General features: G+C 35.5%; 1 protein-coding gene across 1 annotated transcript in view; it reads right to left on the bottom strand.

The window, feature by feature from the left end:
- ADGRV1 (adhesion G protein-coupled receptor V1) overlaps positions 1–13,359 on the bottom strand; it is a 544,806-nt gene that overhangs the window by 463,874 nt on the left and 67,573 nt on the right. The window contains 5 exon segments of the mRNA XM_033179148.1: positions 4,621–4,830; positions 7,081–7,892; positions 9,025–9,206; positions 10,786–11,030; positions 11,756–11,971. Of these exon segments, the coding sequence (XP_033035039.1) occupies positions 4,621–4,830; positions 7,081–7,892; positions 9,025–9,206; positions 10,786–11,030; positions 11,756–11,971 (1,665 nt within the window).

A 13,359-nucleotide genomic window follows, 5' to 3' on the forward strand; every position in this document is an offset into this window, starting at 1 on the left:
CATCACTTTTAGGTAAAAGTAAAAATAAAATGCTTAGGAGAAAAGAAAGTAAAATGTTCAGACAAACTTACTACATGTAAAAACACTCAAAGTCTAATACTACTTCATCAATATCCCCTCTGAAAAGTTAAAAAGTTACCATGAAAGTAACCTGCAAGAAAATACTGCAAAAATATATTTTGAAGCATGACACACACAAACACACATACACACAAACACATGCGCACCCACACACACATAGAGAAGCACATATAAATAAAAGATAAAGTATTTCTTAAACACATAATCTTGTAAGCCTAGTGAAAATGTATCATGTCAACAGCAAGAATAGTGTGAAATTTTTTCTAAGCAATAATCAAAAGGGAGGTATTGATTCTGTCTCTTTGTTGCAGACTTCCAGGAGCCAGGTCCATTTAAAATGCCTCCTGGAAAAAAGGACTGGACATTTCAGAAAGATACCTTCTGCCAGGGTGAAAAGTCAAACAGTCACAGGAAAACAGAAAAACTTAAAAATAAGTACTTAGTCTTCCAAATTTAAGAGAAAAGAAGAAATGTCTTAAGAGAGAGTATAATTCTTAGATGACAAAGACTTTACTAGATACTAAACAGCAAACAGCCTTCTAGTTTTCACCCAAGATGAAAGCCAGAAGAGCCCTTACCTAACCAAGTGTCTAACTACAAAACCAGAAGATCATCTTGATATGAAATCCACAGAGTTTACCAAAAGTTAGTGACACATTTCAATTCTAAAGCAGATCTGTCAGATAGTGTCTAGGACTAACCTAATGCAGATAAAGAATATGAAATGAAGAATGTATTTTAATAATCCTAAGTGTTTTAGGCACTTATTTTCAAGGCCTGAATTCTTTTTACAAAGATAAACACCACCTACAATGTACATAAAAATAATGGAAAACCAAAATACAGAAAATATATTTTAATAGATACATGTATACACAACATATGTATACTATCCAAATTGCCCTCTATAATAAAAAAGAAAATGGGTTAAAACAATTATAGGAATATGAATAATGAGAAGCACAGACTGTCAATACGAAGAGTTAAGAAAAAGTTGAATATTTCCAATATAGCGGTTCTATATATTTCTTTAAAGAATCACATTTCTTGTTCAAATCTTTGTATAAAAAAGATTCATGCTGTCCCTAAGAGAAGAAAAAATTTAAAATCCATCGAATGTGACAGGATGATTATGATGCGGCTGAATTAGGTGATGGAGAGAAAAACCTAGCACAGATTTATAAAGAGCCCATTTATACCCAGTAAAATCCATTGTCCTATATTTCTAAATTCTGTCCATTACATTTGAAGGAAAGTAATATTTATCACTGGGCAGCTCTCCAATTGCATTAGGACAAAATGTAGAAATAGGATTCTACAGAATTCAATACATTGTTAGAGACTAAGGCAAATCCTCCCCATGAATCAAAAATGCATTCTAGAGCCAGAAGTTCACCATAGTCCACATTTTAAATCTAATCACATAAATGAAACTCCAACACTAGGCCAAAAGCAATGTTAACACTGTTAAAAGCTCACATGGCAAGGTTATTTTTACCCCATTGGTTTAGCGGTTATCTCTGAAGAATCACCATGATTTTTTCATTAATTCACTTTCATAAACTCATCATGATACATACACATTTCTCTGTGCAATTTTCATGGTAATATAAAGCATACATAAAATACAGAACTATTGTGGCTTAATATGTTTTTGAAAAAAATAATTTATATTCCAGGAAAAGGCTTAGGAATGAAGAGAAAAAGTAAGTAAAAAATAGAAATTGACCCCAACTTTTACGTAGGAAATGTAAAAAATCTAGGGAGCACTCATACCTGCAATAAAAGCAATTTGGTGTTTTAGATTGAAATGCTAAAGCAGATTTTTAACCATAACACCTTCGGACCATTTATTTTAATTACTAATCCTTCCTGTTTGCCTCTCCTGCAGATAATTAGCTGTTGGAAACTGCCGAGGCCACAATATTGTTTTCAGGCGAAGTTCATTCCGGCCAAAGAGACTGTAGGTGTTCATGTCTGCAGTCTCTCCAAGACGCTGTGGTACCTAGAAGGAGGGCCTCAGTGTCTTCAGAGCCCTCCAACTCACCACTACCACCACGATCCAGGCTCATAGAATGCACTTTCACAAAATTAATAGCCCTACAGTTAAAATCTCCTTAAATTGATCCTAGACATCCAAATTCTTTTGTATTCCTCAGAAAAGAAATTTCATCATATTGCTGAAAAGCACATGCCTAGTCTAGCTCTAAATCCCTCCTTAAATCTCATGTATCCTTTCCTGATCTCAGCTCTTATTTGTACCTTCCATATCACTAACACTTTGATTCTCTTCTTTTCCTTCCTATGTTTCTTCAACAAAACAAAACAAATCCAAAATGCTCCCCTTTCATCTGTTTTCTCCAATGTTTCTCCTCTCCTTGCTGTCACAGCCAATAAGCAGTGCTTCTCAAAACTTCATGCTGTGAAGGACAGGGCTTTTTGCTTTGTTTGCCTCAATACATCAGAGGCTGACCCTCTTGTAAAACAAAATAAAATAAATGACTAGGTAAGTTAAACGGCAAAAAAACAAACACAAAAAACAAACAAACAAAAAAACAAATACCAGCCCATAGACACTGCTTTTGGATATCACAGCAAAGTGAAATTGTTATGAGAGTTTCCAATCCTCCTGTCACAGACCACAAGCAAACACTGAACAGGCAGCCTCTTGAAAGCCACACTGAGGAGCACCTGCCGAAGGTCTCTATGTTTGTCATCCTTAGATATTTGCTTCCTATCCTCAGTCCTCCCTTAAAATTCATCTATCATTGCTACTGTCTTGTTTGGCCCATTTGAGATCTAACTCCCCTTTTTGGCCTTATTAGTATGAGACACATCGATTACTGAGTAATCAGTGTAACTGATTGAAAACACACGCTCTCCCTGGTTTCTCCCTGCCTCTCCAGCAAAAGCTTCTCTCTCCTCTCAGGTAATTTTTCTTTCCCAGCACCTTAGTCTGATGTTTTGCATGGTTCCATTCCGATAATTTGCTTTTTATCCTCTGTAGGCAAAAATCATCATATTCATTTTCCAGATTTGAGCTATCATCTTTAACCAATGTCCACCTTTAACCTGAGACAGAGTCAGGTTCTCTCACTAATTTCCTTCCCTCACATAGGCTTTGCTACTCAAATTCATTCTGCTTCCAACTCAAATAACTTCAAATATTTACCAAAAGTCCCGGCATTGTCAGGTTCCACAGAAGACACAAGTTCAAGCAAAATAAATTCTCTCATTAGGTGCCCTATAGAGCATGGGCTTTGGATTTGACACAGCTGGGCCTAAGCATTACCACTGAATAATTGTTGCTATTTAGTCTCTCTCAAATTCAGTTTCCTTGAATGAAAATCTGGTGTATACAATTATACCTATTTCATAGGACTGCTGTTAAACTTCAGTGAAATAATGAAGGTGGAGTGTCTGGCACACAGAAAACACTCCATAAGTGTTACTATTGTCATTATTATTAACTATTCCTGCAGTAACTTTGTATTATGTTATAAATAACTTTTTGATAGTTGATCTGTCTTTAAATTAGATGTACGGAATTTGTTAGTCACTTTTACTCATTACTGTTATGACAACATGCAATTCCAAACCATCAATAAAAGTAGAGTACTGAAAATGGCTCGAATATTTGCATGGATAAATAAACTTGCAAGTTGGAAGTACAGTGAGGGAAAAAGGTAATACAGTAAAATACATTCTGTTTCTAGCACAGCCACTAACTGTCTGACATTGTCAAGTCTTTTAATCTGTGTCTCAATTTGTTTTCTCATCTATTAAATAGATGTCCAAGTACCTAATCTATATCCTTTTCATTTATTAACTATTCAAGGTAAAATTATTTTTTTAATTCCAGATATAAACTAAGTAATGAAACACAGGCTATCAATACCTGTTTTACCCCAAAACAGGCTTAAACAGACAAAAACACTGTTATATTTTAAACACACAAAAATTAGCCCCTCTGTGTAAAACCCTACATGTGATATAAAACATTAAGTAAGAATTCAAGAAAATTATTGTTTTTTAAGGAAGACAGACATTTTATAAGGTTTTCTAGCTTGGTACTTTGTTCATAAAATATACAAACACAATATAAAATCCAGGCTAAAATATTCACTGATTACAAACTATTACTTGTTTTTAACCAGCTGCCAATGTTTCACTGTTTGATACCAATGGCTACCCTTGGGCATACACTATACTTTCCAGGAACTATGCTAAGCATTTTACATTTGTTAGCTCACTTAATCCTCACAAAGAAACCTACGAAGTAAGTAATATTTTGTATCATTTAACAGACAGGAAAACTAAGCATTCCAGGTTTAGCTTCCTTAAAGTCATACCAGTAGAGAATGGCAAGCTAGAACATGGGATTGTTTTGCAAGGTTCCTAAATCAGGCTAAACAGTTAACACACACACAGTTCAACAAAATAATGAAAGGGGAAAATATCAGAAGTTTTAAAGAACTAGACAAAAAATGACATCCATGGAAAAGAAAATGAATATGCTTAACAGAAAAAGGAACCCACCTTCATGACCTATGACAGATCTGGAAGCTGTCTGAAAGCTAACAATTCCTGCCACATTGTCATTGGCCAAAATGTTCACTCTAATGGTGTCGGAGCTTGGCAAAATTCTGCTTCCACCTTCAGTGTACACCAAACTAACTATGATGCTTTCGTCATCCTCTGGTTCAGAGTCATCCAAGATGGTTAAAATGACTGTCTTTTTGGTTTCACCTATAAAAACATCAATGGAATAAAAACCAAAGTAACAAAATCACCAACATAGAGAACTCAGAAAGGCCTAAAATAATTTCTAGTTTTAAAAGTTAAGCAAAAATATGAGTGAATTATAACAGCTCCATATCATGGGCAATATAAGCAAATTTTGATGATTATATATACATATATATTTATATATATCTTTTCACACATCAAACACTGCAAAATTTAATTAATGAAGACAGATTGGGGAGAAGGACATTTTCAATTATGGTAAAGTCAAAAGGTAGAGTTGTTTCAGAGAATCATGGATTTACTTCCTGGATTTTAGCCAAGAACAGATACCTAGCTAGGAAAAGAGCTTCAAAGTTATCTTCTGTTCAGAAACAACTCCCTTCAGGAGAGTGGGGTCTCATTCTCATTCTGGCATTACTGTGACAATTTTAATCGGATATTCAACACAACACCTTCTTGAAAAACCAGGAACACTTACAGAATGCTGGTCAAAATGAGGAACTAAAAAGGGATGTCAAATTCTGAGCAAAAGAACCAGCCTGAATGAGATGCATCTTTGGGTAACTAGATGAGATAACAGCATCAAGTACCAGTTTCCAAGAAGTAGTGCAATGAAGGAAGAAAACAAAAGAGGAACTCAAAGGGACAAGTGACAGCCACAAAGTCCAAGCAATCTACTTTGCAATTTGATCTAGTAGATAGGGCACCACAGAATGTCCCTAAATCCAATACTGTTCCTGCTGTTCAGTCTAAGGTGTCCCCTATTTATTTTCTCACCACTTTCTGGAGAGAGAATGAAAGAGAAAAGACAAGTCAGGAAAAAGGAGAAAGGAGATTAAATGCACGTTCTCTCTTTTGTGACCCTGGTGCATTTTCATCAATACAGTAGTGTCAAGATTGCTTTAAGACAGTCTGCACTATCTAAGAATCTAAGTTAGCAATAGTTATAAAATAGAGTCCATTTTGTGCGATGCTAAGGTTACAATTCATGGTAATAGTAATTTATATAATGCTATTTCTTTATATATAACTTTCTTTGTAGTTAACAAAACCACTGGAAAATCTAACTTTATATTTTCATTTCCACGCCCTCCTCGTTACATTTTCATTATTTCTTTTGAAATAGAAAAGTTACCAATTACTAGCCTGTTCCCATCTTCCGTCAAGCATATCATATCCCACTAAATCCTCAAATCACTGACTAGAAAATAACCATCGTAAAAATATTTTATACAATTTTAAAAATTTACTCTAAAACATAATGATTATTATGTTTCAAAAAACATATTATATGTGTACCATGACCTCTAATTAGTTTCCAAAAAAAAAGTATATGCCTTAAAAAGTTAAACAAATACAATGGATTGTTCTAAAATACGGAATTATGAATAAAGTTTCTTGCCTTCATTTTGTTGTATACTCTGAAGTTTTTAGAGTATACATTACTTTTTCAATCAGAAAAGCACTGTTTTTAAAAATTCTATGGAATATATAATTGCCCAAATGAGGATTTAATCAATAATCTCAGTAAAGATACCTTTCCCACACCCAAACTATTTTAAACATACTAACTTTCCCAATTTTAAATAGCACAGAAGTCAACCAGTCCTGAAAAAGAGCCACTCAATCTGATCCTAATTCTAATTAGCTGGTCATGTAAAATATCATTATATTGTTTATGAAAATTCACAGTAGTGATCGCAAGTGTAGGAACAGTATTATAAATTGATCACTAGGATTAATGTAATATAAATGCAGTCACCAAAGTTTATGCTACTTTTATTTACAAATAATTTTCACTGATGATATTTCCTGATTTGTCTAGTGCATATGTAAATGTTTATCAATTAATACTCATTTTCCTAGCTACCACTGCTTCTTACCAACATGTATGGTTGTAGGTACATGGGTCATTATTAAAATTTCCCTTACAAAATCAGAACTTGCCTTATAGTTTCCTCCGTGCTTTGTTAAAGACACTACTATCAAACATAAAGGGATAAAATTCATGTATTCCCAGAAAATCTGTTTTTTAAACTAAAAAGATATATATGTACAGTCACGTCAGGCTATGTATGTCATGCCAACCATTAACAAGTCAATTAACTTCTATTTTTTTCTAAAGCCAAACTACATTTTTATATATTAACAAGAATGTACACAGTAAGAATTCTTATAAAGTTTATCATAAAAATGGACTATGACGACTTTACCAGGGGCAACTGAAATTCATTTAGAACCATCACTCACCTTCAGCAAAGGTCAGAATCTCTCCAGCACCTATAAAATCTAAACCTTCAGTAGCTGTTCCACCAACAACATGCCATTCGACTGCCACTTGACCTAAGCTGCCCCCTGTCCTGTGTATCATCAGCTCCACCAAGGTTTGGGGCTGCTCCTGAACTTCAACAAATAAGCCATCTTCGGAAGTATTGGGACTAATACTGTAGATCACAAACACTCCAAAGGCATCACCATTCAGTGCTATGACAACTGTAGAAGTATTTGGCTGGCCTACGATTGGCTGATTTTTCAAACTGGTTGAAATGTTCATGAGGTGAACTTCAAGGAGAGAAATCAGAAAACTCTCATCCATCTCTGGGAAATCATCAGGAAGAACAGACACTGTGAGATTTGTGAATTCATCACCTTCCTGCATTATGGCCCATTGCCTTGTCACAGGCTCATAGTCACTCCCAGCCATAGCCTGACCACTAAAAAGAGATGCTACCCTGGTCATGTTTTTCCTGTAGGTCCAAAAGTCTGAACTGTTGACAGCTGGGCTGATCCATGATGTTATCCAGAAACACTGGGGACCCTCAGAAGCACTGAAAAATGAAAACGCGGAGCAAGCTTGTTCTTTAAGGCATAAAGTGGCACAGGTATACTGGGGCTCCCCCACGACAGAGACATTCACCCAAGTTCTCCAAAGTGGGTCAGGCACCCCTTGAATTGGTGATTCATAGTAGGACAGTAAATCTTGACCTTCCTCCATTGCCAGAGCCACTACATCAATGTCGGAAGTACTGTAGAACAACAACAGCTGACCAAAGTGCCCTCCGCTAAAATGTGGAGTGACAATTAAAAGACAGGTTAAGCACTCAAAGTAATTACACATAGAGAAGAGGAATGCTGATTGCGGTTTTCAATTTTTTTTTTAAATGTTTAAAGTCGTAGTACAAACACAACCCTGTTTCTTAATTACACTTGTCTCCCAACATTTTGTTTTCTCCTGTAAGGAAACCTTGCTAATTTTCAATCAAATAACACTTATTTTTAACCAAGCTATGAAAATATTTTCCAAGGTATGCAAATTCAGGATTTCAAAACAAAATTACAAAGTTAATTTTTATTGCTATACTTAACTGAAACAAAGTAACAATGATAACAAACACAACTACATTTTGAGGAAATGTAGTAACAGTCAGCCCTCTGTATCCACAGGTTCTACATCTGTGGATTCAAGACCGCAGATCAAAAATATTCAGAAAAAAAAATTTAAAAAATACAAACTTTAAAAACCAGTCCAATATAGCAACTATTTACATAGCATTTACATTGTATTAGGTATTATAAGTAATCAAGAGATGATTTAAAGTATATGGATGGCTGTGCATAAGTTATATGCAAATTTTATATTTTACACCACTTTATATAAGGGGAGTATCCAAGGATTTTGTTATATCCAACGACCCGGCAATCAATCCCCTGTGGATACCAGAGGGCTGACTATACTTGTCACAATTTCCCAAGATCCTGTTTTCTATTTCTGAAGGATCTCAGTGAGCCCAATGCTGCCTCACCAAACAAAAAAAAGAAAAAGAAAAAAAGGCGAGAAAAAACAGACCTGGAAATCAACTCCTTCATACATCATACAAATGTTCTTTAATTTAGAAGCCAGTTATATTTAAGTACTAATTGTAACAAATTACAGATTAAAGCAATGCATTTCTTGGGTTAGAGAGCTCAGTGATGTAAAATTTATTACCTATTTCACTAACAATTGGTATGATAAATGAAAGGCCCTTTATACTAATAAGCATAATTCAATTAACACATAAAAATAACCTATAAAATAATTTATGGCATAGGAAAAAACCACAAAACCTAAATGATTTAGCTGTGCAAGGGATCCTTCCCCACCACCCCACAACTCTCATCACTCCCACAGATGCAAGTAGCTATCTCATATACCTTCGCCTGACAGTTATGTTAGCACAGGAACTTCTTTCCAGAGGCTCTTGAACACGATAAACCTTCTGAACAAAGGCTACTGCACCATAAGGATTATCATTGGCAGGAATAATAATATTTGCAATTCGATCTAACCCAATAGTACCTCCACCAGAGGCATCAGTTAGTTGCACTTGGATAACCTAAAAATACAGTGAAAACTTCCTTAACAGCATCACAGTTCTGAAATTAGAATAAAAATGATTCAAGGGAAAAAAATCAAACATATACATACAAGTACAAGAACAAAATGGAATGAAATATAAATGGACTAAAAGAAACTCCCCCAATTACACTTACAAACCCAGCATGTAACAGAATAACCCATCATCAACATTTAATAATAGAACCTAGTTATATATAGGACATACAGGCTGTTTAAACTCCTTAATATTGTTATATAATCATGTGACTCAATTTTAATATCCCTGTTTATGTTTACCATTTCAATAACAGGACTTTTACATCCTATACCTTTTTTTAAAAAATCTGAAATATACATTTTAATGGAGAGTTAATACACTATGCTTTACTTCCCACATTATCTTAAATAAAATTATTTGACAAAATTTAAAACAAAAACATACTGTAATGCCACCTAAATTTAGAGAGACAAAAACAGAAATGTTTATGTGCTAATGAATATCTAATATTTTAGAAGTGAAAAACGGCACAATTAGCATTCAAAATAAATTTTATGAACTTCTATAAAATTTTATACTATTAAAGAATAAATGCTATCCAAAGTAATTTTATGATATGTAAATGTTAATAATACTTGAATTTCATACAATAAAATTATCTTCAGCCAATATATGTTAGTGATTAACTTTTCTACTGATACTGTACTTGTATTTGCTACCTTCCTGCTTCATCATGAAAAGGAAATATCAGGAAGATGTATTTCACATAGTATTTTTCATATAGTAAATTCTCAACAATGGTTGAAGAATAAGTGAATGAATGAATGAATGAATGAAAAACCACAGTAATACTTAAGATTGAGTGGCTCACACCCAAGCCAAAAGGGAGTATAAAATAAGTTAAGAATTTATACAGAACAGGACAGGTGCGTTGGCTCATGCCTGTAATCCCAGCACTTTGGGAGGCCGAGGCAGGTGGATCACCTGAGGTCAGGAGTTCGAGACGAGCCTAGCCAACACAGTGAAACTCTGTCTCTACTAAAAATACAAAAGTTAACCAGGCATGGTTGTGTGCTCCTGTAATCCCAGCTACTCAGAATGCTGAGGCAGGAGAATCCCTTAAACTCGGGAAGCATAGGTTGCAGTGAGCCGAGATTGTGCCACTGCCCTCCAGCCTGGGCAACAAGTGCGAAATTCCATCTCAAAAAAAAAAAAAAGAAAAAAGAAAAAAAGTTTATACAGAACAAATGTATTATAAATTATGACAGACATATATATATATATATGTGATATATATATGTGTGTGTTATTTAACCTTTTAACCAAAATGTTGAACAATGCAATGTAATTATACAAAAAAGTCTTATAGTAGTAAACTGGCATATGTACACAATCTATTTCTAGAATATTCCTGCTTTTGTCAACTGTAAGGATCACTTTCACACTAGCATAGTTTGAACATTCTTGCAGGAATAATTTATTTGACATCCTCTCCAAAATGTCACAACAGCCATCTGTTCTAGTCACTATAGATAAGGTATGATTTACAGTGTCATTCTATACTAGCCATTCCTCTCACCTCTTCAATCTCCGGAACGTCGTCAGCCAGGACCTCTAACAACAAGGTTTGAATGGTTTCCCCAGGGGCAAAGGTCACATTACCTGAGACAACTCGCAGGTCGCCAGTAGCAAGCTGTCCATTAATGGTGGCAACCCACTGAACAGTAACATTGCCGAGTGTCCCAGAATTTCGAATTATTGGCAGGTTTACCTTCACTGAGTTAAACTCAGGTTCCTCTACAATAAGTTTAGTAATCTGAAAACCTGAAGGGTAGACAGAGCAGAGTTCACTTCAAATACAAAGTGAAACAGAGATAACAGTTAACCAAGCACCATTCTATAGTGGATTCTCTTTACCCCTAAGCAATCTAAGTAGCTATAACCCACAAAAACCAGAGTAACATGCTGTGATACAAATTGGTCTGCCCTGCCAAAATTTTCAAATGAGTTTTCACTGTGATAGAAGTAGAAACCACAAAGCCCATAGGGCTCATGTCTATACCGGACATGAGTAACAGGTCCAGTGAGCACAGAAGCTGATTGCACAGTGCAAGCCTGCTCCAGAGGGGCAATTACTATTTGGTTCCCATGACTGACGTTATGCAGGAAAGGGAACTTGATATTGCCAGATTTCCTATTTATCAAGAAAGCCCAGAAATCCAAATTTTTGTGTAAATTTCTATAAATTAAATTATTTCTCTAAAGAATTGCCTAAGACTCACAAAACACATATAGGAGCCAGGTCCCACCCTAAAGCCAATAGTCTGTGACTTTTCCATATATGCGAAGAGACTGATAGAATTTCTTTTTAAAACAATCACTAACCACTGCCAATGACTGTGCACAGATGTCCTATATGTCAGTAACAGCAGGTTAAGAAAGAAAACATGATCAGATCAATTCTGAGTCCCTAAAAGTAAAGAAAAGATCATTATCTATGATCTATACATACAGACAAGTCAAAGAGAGACACAAATTAGTCTTCATACCAAATAATCCATAGGGGTCATCAGAGGCCTCAATAATAATGACTGCCTCTGTCAAAGCCCCTAGTCTGGCTCCTCCCGTTGTTTCATTCAGCAGTTGCACAAGAAAAGATTCTTCCAGTTCAGGATAGATATCATTAATGATATATATTGGCACAGCTTTACTGGTTTCCCCTTCTAGCAAGACCACATCTGATGAAGCTATACTATAATCTTCACCTGAAAAGACCAAAAGTAAAATGTTAAGACTTCTAAAATATGATCACAAACATTCCATATACTAGGGAAAAACTATTAGGTATCAAACTTTATGGATCTACTTGGAAATACTTTTTTGAGGATATTGACTACATTTATTCTAAGCAAGAAGACTTTTATGCCTCTCAGTAGAAAAATGGGTTTGATAATATCACAAAATAATGAAAAAGACTTCCCAGGGGTGTTCAAGTTCATTCCTTCACTTTGCGAAAGATGTATACATATTTGGTCTATTTATACATATAAATAGAGAATCATTCATTACAAGATAGCCCCTCTTAACTACAAGAAAAAAAGGTGTACTTTTAGAAGAAAGAACAGAACTAGAATTGTAATGTCACTGGAGAGAGAAATTATATCATTGCACAGATAGGGGAACGCTAGCATCATCAATGATGCAGCTGGACATGAAAAGACCTTCTTGCATAGATTGAAAGCTGCTACTGAGTATTGCTCAGGATGGCAGGAGGAAAAAAAAAGGGGGGTGGGGAAAGGAGGGGTGCTCCGTGTGAAGACTGAGAGCTAATTTCTTAGAACACTGACCAAACCCCACCATCTGTCAATGTGTGAGGCCCTCTACAGGCAGCCAGGTACTCCTAGGAGCTACCCCAGCCTACACCAGTTAGGTATTAGATGAGCCTGGTTTATTGTCTTTTCAAGCAAGTATTATGTCCATATGATTTATTTTTTAAAATCAAGCACAGTATCCCACCCACTCACATTCCTGTTCCTCTGAGAGCACATTAGAAAGATTCTAATTGAATAGTTCTCAGGCAAATCTCCCTCTGGATGCTGGGACGGCACTATCAAAGTAGGCAGTCTTCTTATACATACATCTGGCAATGAAGTCACTTTCTTATACATAAAATAGTTAATACTAACTATTGCCTCTTCCTTGCTCTTCACAAATAAATAAGCAAGCAAGATACAGGGATCCAGAGACAAGGCTGTTGCCAAGCACTGAAAGGATGTAGCTGCCCATTTTCCCTGCATTCCTCAGTAGTCATTTACAAGTGAATCTCTTTCAAAAATGAGGAGTACACTCAGAGAAAACTAGTGTTTTCCTCAGCTTACTTTTCATTGATTTGTGCATATCGACCTTTTAAATTCATAGATAATTTAGCCAAAACTTTTTGCTATATCTACAAGTTCAATGTCATAAATCTATAAAAACTCTACCAGCACTTTGGGAGGCCAAGGTGGGCAGATCATGAGGTCACAGATCCAGACCATCCTGACCAACACGGTAAAACCCCATCTCTACTAAAAATACAAAAATTAGCTGGGCATGGTGGCACACACCTGTAGTCCCAGCTACCTGGGAGGCTGAGGCAGGAGAATCGCTTGAA

Source organism: Trachypithecus francoisi, unplaced genomic scaffold (genome assembly GCF_009764315.1).
Source record: "Trachypithecus francoisi isolate TF-2019V2 unplaced genomic scaffold, Tfra_2.0 Lachesis_group2, whole genome shotgun sequence".
NCBI lineage: Eukaryota > Metazoa > Chordata > Mammalia > Primates > Cercopithecidae > Trachypithecus > Trachypithecus francoisi.